We start from the raw sequence: 8,436 nt of genomic DNA on the forward strand, positions 1-8,436 counted from the left end.
TTGGTTGGTGGGGGGGGGGACAGCAGCTGTCTCCGCGCGTGTGTCAGTGGTCAGTGGTCGGTGTAACAGGACGGAAAGACTCTTTCTGTCGTTTCGCTTCCTGCTCTCCAGCGGCTTGTGATGGCCGGCCAAGCGGCGCAGGGGCCGGGCTGCCGTTCTAGGCTCTAGGCCGGCTCTGGGAGACAGAGGCACGGAGAAAAAAAATGCTGGTGGTCATGCGTGCAGCGCGCTCGATGGGTCCAGTTCCACCGCGCTGGAGGGGGGCGCCTGGGGGGGCAATGGCGGGGCCTAAGGTAGGGAAGCGGGGCCCGCTGGGGAGACGGCCTGGCAAGCTGGGGCCTTTGGGGGCGTTGGCAGATTGCCCAGCGTGCCCAGCGTGCCCAGGCGCGATTCTTTGCGGGGCCGGACTCGGGGGACAGTTTGGCAGTTCTTGCACAGAGGAAGCTCGGGCCTGGGCGGGCTGCGCAGAGCCTGGTAACGGGAATAACTTGGTGATCCAAGTTACGGCCTCGAGGCCGGCGACGGGTTCCGGTCTGGCGGCGGCCGCCACAGCATCTCCTCTGCAATTGATTTCCACACCCCGCCACAGATTACACGGCATAGCATGGCGCGAATTGCTTCCAGACGGCCCCCCTGTGCGCCACGATACACACACACAGACACACACACACACACACGCGCACAAGCTGACCCGGGCCAGGGCATTGGGACACTGGCCATGCAACGCCCTTGACATCATATTGGTGGGAATCCTGCTGCCGATGCCCCGATCCCTCGAACCCCACCACTGACCTAACCTGCGGGGTTGCCCAAGTCGCCTGTGTTATGTGATTGGCCAATCCGTCCATCCTCTTGCCCATTGCGGACCCGTCCTCGAGCCTCGTCAACGTCAATTGCCCCGTCGATCGAACCTCGTCGATTCAGTCAGTCGCCTGTTTGGACTGCGAGACTGCACTGGGGACCTTGTGCCAGCCAACCAGCCAGCCAGCCAGCCAGCCCTACGTTGCCCACAGTACCTAATCATGACATTATCGTCCCGTCGAGCCAGCCGCCAGCTAGTTATCTACAGTCTTTTCGAGTCGGCCAATTGCTCGGTCAGTCGCCAAAGACACGGGTCACTTCACGTTCTTAGCCGTGCGGCGTTCGGCCACTCAGACTGGGCTGGATTTCTCGCCGCTTCCCAGAGGATGCTCGGCACCGCTCTCGCAGTCACGTCACAGAACCACTCTTTTTCTCCCCTCTGGAGGCTTCGACCGACCTGGAGAAAAGTGGCCTGACGGCTCATCCCCCGTATCGAGGACCCCCCTTCCCCTCCTGTCCATATGACCAAGATGGCATGATGATAGCTGCATGCAAGGGCCTCTGGGCGCGGCCTGCTCTCTTGGCCTCGTTGTCTCTGTTGTGTCTCTCCCTATTGCTTCTCTCTGTCTATCGATTTATAATATTGCACTATCACCTTGTGTCCCCAGGGCCCCCAGGGGGTCCCCAGCCAATCAGCCCAGACCAACTCGACGGAAACAGGCAACGCAGCAGCCCCTTGCGGGGCTCCGCTCGCTGCCCAATGCCCGCCCGCCGTCTGTTTCTTCGGGTTCCATCCTCAACACTATTGCATCACATGGGTGCGCATACTAGTCTTGCTACTACTCACTGGACGACCAAAAGAAGCCGCCGATCGACAGAAAAGGACGGAGGCTATGCTCCCTCGCGAGCCGTACTACTAGACGGCTGGCTCTATAAGAGCCGTAATCCACCCACCGTGCATTCCCATCAGATAAGGGGCTGGAACGGGGCGGCGGGTTCAACAAGATTGCGCAACAAAGGATTTCCTGATCATGTGTGCATCGTGTGGTTCCCATTTGCATACAGATTGCCGTCGCACGGGTGTTTATCCCACCCTGTGCCCTTCGTATTTCCCAGTCCTGCCCGTCTGGTGCCCCGTGGAGTATTAGACTTGCAGACGCATCCCTGCTAACCCGGGGCACAGCCATTGAGAAGAGGAGAAGATCACTTCTTCTAGACCTCCCTGTCCTGCAGCAGCTCCCCGGCCACGGACTTTCCTTATCTCGCTCCTGCGACAGGACCGACGCGCATGCAGAGACCAAGCAGCCAACGCCCCGTCCTCCGGCCCACGGAACCCCCGGGTCGTGGGTCTCCCAAGACACCATGTTGGCACCATCGTGACCTTTTTTTTTCTTGCTCCCACTCTCGCTGATGATCTGTTTTGACCCGAGTCGGTGTGCGGTTTTGCCCACTTTGCACATGCGCGGCACCCATGGAAGAATATTACCCAAGCTTTGCCTATCAAACTCTACCCCCCTTTATTCTCGGGGTAACTAGACTCTCCCTACTAAAGGGGCGACCCTGAAATACAAGACTTCTTGACTCCTTGCAGTCACTTTTACCTCTACGCCGCGGCCCGCAGACAAACAGCGACGACGGAAGGTTCCAGGGGTAAAGTCGCATTTAAGCTTCGCCCTGGGGGGCGGTTGGGTAGCGACGGCTCAGGTACCGGCGCAACCCTACCTGCCCAGACTCAACGGTCTGCTCTGGCCAGGTGCTTTGCATCTCTGTATGTGAGATGTTTCGTTCCTGGTAAGAGGCCCATGTTGTTTGCATACATGGATGTATATACATAGTATACGTGCATGCACATGAGACAAGGGAACGGGTCCTCTCTCTCACGCACCACCCACGCAGATGAATCCAGCCAACGGCCTTTGGTGATCAGCTCTCTCACTCACTCACTCACTCACTCACACTCTCTCTTGCAGACCCAGACCCAGGCTCCGCTCACCTACATGAGCACATGTGCGATGGGGACCGGGGGGGATATCTAATGCATGCGGCTTGGCAGCCTACCTTACCTGCCTTGCTGCCGCGTCTAAAAGAAGACCACGAACTACCACGCTGCCGGAAACCAAGCTCCGTCGAAAATCCAGCGTGCGACCACCTGCGAAAGCTATAGTGGAGCCTCTCTCACACTCCCCCCTTGTCCTTTCACCCCGCCTGTCGGTGGCCATTTCTGCGAAACTTTTTGAGTTTCCCGGGTTCAACCAAGCTGGCTGGCCGCTGGCTTTCGTGCTTCCCCCCCCCTCGCCCTGCTCACTAGTCATGCTGCCGGTCCCCGGTACCCCCCCCCCCCCCCCCCCCCCTAGGGGGGGGGGGGGGGGGGGGGGAATAGAATGGGATCGATGGCCTGGGCGGGGAGGAGTTGCTAAAGCTGAGTTAGTTAGCTGGCGATCTGGAGACTCGGTGGGACTGCCGATCGTTTCTAGACCTCCTGGTTGCGCACTATACTGCTGTAAGTTCGGGTTATACTCTGCAACGCCATGTGTCTCCATTATGGGGTAGCTATCCACCGTGGGCCCGTAGCAGAAGATATACCTGGCATGGGCCGTACGTGAGTTTCAAGCTCGCCGGCCACGAGATTGAGGCACTAGATTGTAGACCGTGAACACGTCTGTGCATGACTGATGGGCTATAATAATGCCAAAGACTCACAGACAGCCTCTCAAGACCAGAAACATCTACAACACAGGACTTGGGGAGACCCCGTTCACATAGGCAAGTCCAGCTCACAAAGCTGAAATAGCAATGTCTCTGCCTGTACGAGAAAGACAAGCCGCAGGCAGCTATTGGACGCATGCTTGACTATACAAGTCCGTTCTTCTTTGCACGGCTCAAGTGTACACTCCATCCTGGAAGACCAATCATGTCCCCACAACGGAGCCATGGAAACGGACAAGCTCCAGTGGATGGATACACATGGAGACGACACCAGCCTCTAGAGTTGCAATTGGGCGTATGCGCACTTTTGTATTCTCTCCAAGAGACCAAAGAAATAAATGCCAGAGTCGTGTGTATTCGTCAAATCATTATACAATCACAATGCTGAGTAATTCCAATATGCAAACCCGTAATGCCCAACGCCTGATTTTCGCCCTTCCCTTTCCCTTTCCTGGTCCGTCTCGTGTCTGAGTTTCGGGCCTTTGCTTTGGGAATACATTTCTCTCTGTGTGTCGAGTCTTCGTTCATGTCATTATTACTCCCCGTCGCCGACCAATCCTGGCAGAAAGAAAAAGGAGTGAGGAAAATTCGTCAGATCCGCCATCCTGTGCACACTTCGATGAACAACTCCGGGGGCCTTTTGAGGGAAATCTTCCATGCGATCTTGTCGGGGCTACGACCCGCCTCGATGTGTTACCCATGGGCCTAGAGATGCCGACCAAGGGTGGTACCCCGAAGATAACCATTGTACAATGTGCGCCGACCAAGCCGGAGCGATAGTACAACTTGTACCAAGAGCGTACGCGGGGGCCTTGTTGCGATTTTCAAGATCTCTGAGCAGCTTATCCGTCAACTCGCCAGTGAAATGCAATACTGGCCATGCCCTCAAGAAAGCCAGTAGTCGTCGCTCTTGATCGCGGCCCCCTTCCCGCCAGCCCCAGCAGGGGGAGAGGGTAATGCGAAATCTAGTTTCGGCATCTCAATCTTGGGAGGCGCCGCCGCCGCGTCTTCTTTCTTCACGGCCTTCGGCTTGTTACCGGCGCCACCCTTGGCCGGGCTCTTAGGCTCCGGTGGTGGTCCGTAGCGCACGTCCTTGACGTCCCAGCCATCCTCGTGCGCCGCAGAGACCCATACCCGCAAAGCGTCGTGGACGCCGGGGTAGAATTTCTCCTTGCACAGGCGCATCGAACCGCCCATGCAGCGCTCCCATCCCGAAATCCGAAGGAATTCACGCAGGTTGTTGCGTTCCTCCCGCGTGGGCGTGCAGGCAATGATGGCGTTCAGCAGATCGAGGTGCGATGCCAAGTAGTTGGTTGCATCCCACTCTACACCACCTACATAAGGAGCTGCTGGAACTGGCGGGCGTTCCTGAGGGAAATGTGCTTGGATGTAGGACAGGCTATCCTTTGGTTGGGAAAAGTACGAGGTAGTCGAATGTTCCTGGTCGCGCGGAAGGTACACAACATTCAAGTGATGGAGGAAGATCCAGAAGACTTCCTTGGTTACGCTAATGGCCTCTTTGCACCAGACACGGTAAGGGCGTTGGCGGCGCATCTCCAGGACAAATTCCACAGGCCGCTCCTCGTCCTTGGGCTCAGGATCACGAAGATGGCCAAGGACCGTCCTGGCTCGGACTATGCGGTCTTCTGGTGAGGCCGATTGAATGTAGGTGAAGAGGACCGAGGTGATGATGTTGCGAGTGGTGAACTCGCTGGGCCCCTTCTTCTCCGGGTCAAAGATGAGGTGCAAGAGCGCAGGAAACAAACTGCCCTGGATCGAGTGTAATTGCTGCATCGCGAGGCCTGTCGTGCAGAGGGCTTTCAAGCAGAGAAGATTCTCGTGGAGAAGAGCATCCTCATGCTCCTCCCTGTGATAGTAGTTAGTACCCGTATTATGCTCGTCATTTCTTGGCTAATTTCAAAGACTTACCTCCACTCAACGTCCATGATGCGATGGAGCAGCGCTACAATCTCCTCCATCCCACCCTGTCTCACAAACTCATCTGTCCAGGCGACTGTTTCGTTTCGCAGAAGTAAGCGTAGCTTGTGAAGTTTTCCAACCTCGACTGCTTCGGGCTTCTGCACCTTGCGCAGGTAAGCCACAAAATCTGCCGGCCCCTGCTGGGGTTTGATCTTTGACAGAATCCCACTACCCGTTGTCGAGCCAGAGGAGGATGGCCTCTCACTGACCACGCTGTCGGTCGACTTGCTTCGGAAATGCCGTCCTATGGTACCGTCGCCCTTCTGCTTCTTGGTTGGCGAGTTTGGCTCCGACTTCTTGCCGCTGTTTCTGGAGAGGGTGAAGCTCATACCGCGCGGCTTCTTGGGCTTGCTAGTCTCCTTGCTCTGAGCTGCCCCGATGCTGCCGTCACTGTCGTTGGTGCTGGGGCGGTTGAGGGCCGCGTGACTCTCGGCCCAGTCCTGTCGAATGAATTCCATCTTGATAGTGTCTGCCAGGTTTCTCATCTTGTAGCGTTGGTTCTCCGGGATGTTCCTTCGGTCCAGCATGGCCTCTAGATGTTTGTCGATATCCTTGGGGTCGATGACCGGCTCCGCCTTGTCGGCAGGAGCCACCTCGGGCTTGGAGCCAGCCAGGCCCCGCGTGAACAGCTTAAGGCCACGCTGGGTCTTGGAGGGCGAGGGGGCTTTCAGACTACTCTGAGCCGAGCTGGACTCGGATCGCTGTGTATACTGTGCATGGTACGACTGGGGCCGGGGCCTTCGACCAGAGCCGTTGGAGATGTCGCTCGAAGAGCGGTTATCCGGGATCCGACTGGCGAGCCCAAAGTTTCCCAGGTTCGAAACAGAGGCCTGCTTCTCCAGCGCTCCGCTGGAGAACTGAGCGTAGATGGGCGGGCGAGCTTCCTCGTGGGGGTTGCTCATGGAGCAGGGAGGCGTCCTGTTTTCCTTGTCCTTCCTTGTGCGTTTGTCGTCTTCGGTTGCCATCTTGTTCAGATCCTTGGAGCTCTTGGGCCGGGTTAGGAGGCCAACCAGGTTTGTAACCGACTTGGTCTTCTTGGGCTTGTGGAGCGAGGCGCTCTCCTTTGGCTTGCCCGAGCACGGAGGCCCGTCATCCGAGGGCTTGAGGGGAACGGTGGTGGTTGTCTTGGTCGGGGAGCGAGAGCGAGATCTGCTATCGAAGAGCTTGCCGGGCGACCTCGGCGGGGGCCCGTCGACTCGAATGTTCTGGATCTCGCCGAGGGCTGGGGGTCGCGAGAAGTCCGGGGTGCGCATGTCCTCGGGATTGACAGTGACGCGTGCCGGGGCCATCAGGTCTGCAGTTGGCAGTGCCGAGCCATCAGAATTGTTGCGGCGGTGGATGAAGGACTTGAGCACGTTGGACTTGGAGCGTTGGTGGTGGCGCGGGGGCTCGGGCGGCTGCTGTCGGGGAAACTGGTTGTAGTTCTCTATGGAAGCCATGGCGTTTGTTGTGCGAGGGATGGGGTCTGAGACACGACAGGACAAGACAGGAGAGGAGTGTCTCTCCGCTGAAGAAGACCAGGGCTAAGAACAGATCATGAAGCGAAGCGAACAACGAAAACAATGCTGAGCAACGAAGCTGCCAAAAAAAAAAAAAAATGCGAGGTTATACATCTACTGCACCATGGACCATACGCAGATGGGCCAACTCCTAGGCGGCGGAGCAGCGCAGCAGCGGTGTATGAATGAAGTGACGATGCTCTTCCGTCCTCGAGAGTCGCGGTCTGAGTCTGAGTTTGGGTCTGGGTCTGGGTCTTGGGGCAGAGAAGAGAGGGCGGGACGGGAAGTTACAAACCGAGCTGGTCGATCGGCGGGCTTCCAAACAAGCAGGCGGGCAGTTGGGCAATCCCAGCAAGTCTGGGGTCGGGTTGGGATGATGCTGCGCCTACAGAGAAATCCCCGAGCCTTGGTACGCCCCGGACGTACTATGTAAACACTAGCCACACCGTCTTCTCGTTGCCGGGCAACCCCGCGGCCCAGCTCAGGCGGGAGGCTCGGGCCCCAGTCCGGGCAGCCGAACTAGTTCCAATCTTCAAGCTTCACCGTGAACGGTGACGGGGGGAGGCCCAGATGTGCGCCTAACTACGTCGGGCTAGCCAGTAGTTTTGCTAAACCCATCCATCTCCATCCGCCTCGAGGTCGTCTCATATGAACCGCGACCTCAGCGCGTGCCTCCGTTGAGAAACGCTATCTTATCTCACTGATACCGTCATTCGCCTCACCTCTCTGCACTGTGAATCACCTGCGCGCCTCCTGTTCAACTCCCATACCATTCCCACCTCTCGAATAATTGCTCTGCGTTGTCCAGACCGATCAAAACAATGGCACCTCCGCCCACCCACTCCCATTCCCCCTCGACCTCGGCCCCAGTGCCCGCCACAGCAGACAACGCGGCCATCACCAAGCAACAGGCAGCGTCCCAAGCGGTTCAGATCCTGCTCGAGATATCTGCCCTGCTCGTAAGTCACATGGCCATCCGTCCGTCGCAGGCCCGGCATGGCTCACGTCAAGAACCCAGAACTGTCGTCTCGACAAACAGACCATGTCCATCGCCATCTCGCTCATCGAGCAAGATGTCAACCCCGAGAACCTGGCCAAATGGATCGCAGCAAACTCACGTGATTGATATGGGTGTGGAACATCTCCAACACACCTGCGCGGAGATATGACCCTTTAAAAGCCACGAAAAACTGGCGCTTCGTCATGTGGTCTGTCTCTGTGAGGGGCAGTGACAACATGTTACCTCACTAAAGCAATCACTGTCTTTCCGTCAATGACATTGCAGAGCTCCATTTCGAAGCGTCTGGTTCTTTCGAAACAATAGCGCTTGCCGGTCAGGGCTTGTGGCACTGCTTCTACTGTCCTATCAGCAGGCTTTTTCACACAACATGCTCCTCAAGCACAAATCCCAAGGCGCCGCCTGTGCATAATGAAGTGCGGATCAGGCATA

At 57.4% G+C, this 8,436-nt stretch overlaps 2 protein-coding genes across 2 annotated transcripts; one reads left to right on the forward strand and one right to left on the reverse strand.

The window, feature by feature from the left end:
• Positions 1-4,392: 4,392 nt before the first annotated feature.
• JN550_013894 (uncharacterized protein) lies at positions 4,393-6,926 on the reverse strand (the record flags this gene model as incomplete). The annotated part of the gene is made up of 2 exons (XM_049312532.1): positions 4,393-5,374; positions 5,437-6,926. The coding sequence occupies 2 exons, from the start codon at positions 6,924-6,926 to the stop codon at positions 4,393-4,395; spliced, it is 2,472 nt and encodes an 823-aa protein (XP_049164136.1).
• Positions 6,927-7,807: 881 nt separating this feature from the next.
• On the forward strand, positions 7,808-8,112 carry JN550_013895 (uncharacterized protein; the record flags this gene model as incomplete). The annotated part of the gene is made up of 2 exons (XM_049312533.1): positions 7,808-7,945; positions 8,005-8,112. The coding sequence occupies 2 exons, from the start codon at positions 7,808-7,810 to the stop codon at positions 8,110-8,112; spliced, it is 246 nt and encodes an 81-aa protein (XP_049164137.1).
• Between the last annotated feature and the right edge of the window lie 324 nt (positions 8,113-8,436).

The sequence above is a fragment of the Neoarthrinium moseri genome, assembly GCF_022829205.1.
Source record: "Neoarthrinium moseri strain CBS 164.80 chromosome Unknown scaffold164_Wmoseri_CBS_16480, whole genome shotgun sequence".
Lineage (NCBI taxonomy): Eukaryota > Fungi > Ascomycota > Sordariomycetes > Amphisphaeriales > Apiosporaceae > Neoarthrinium > Neoarthrinium moseri.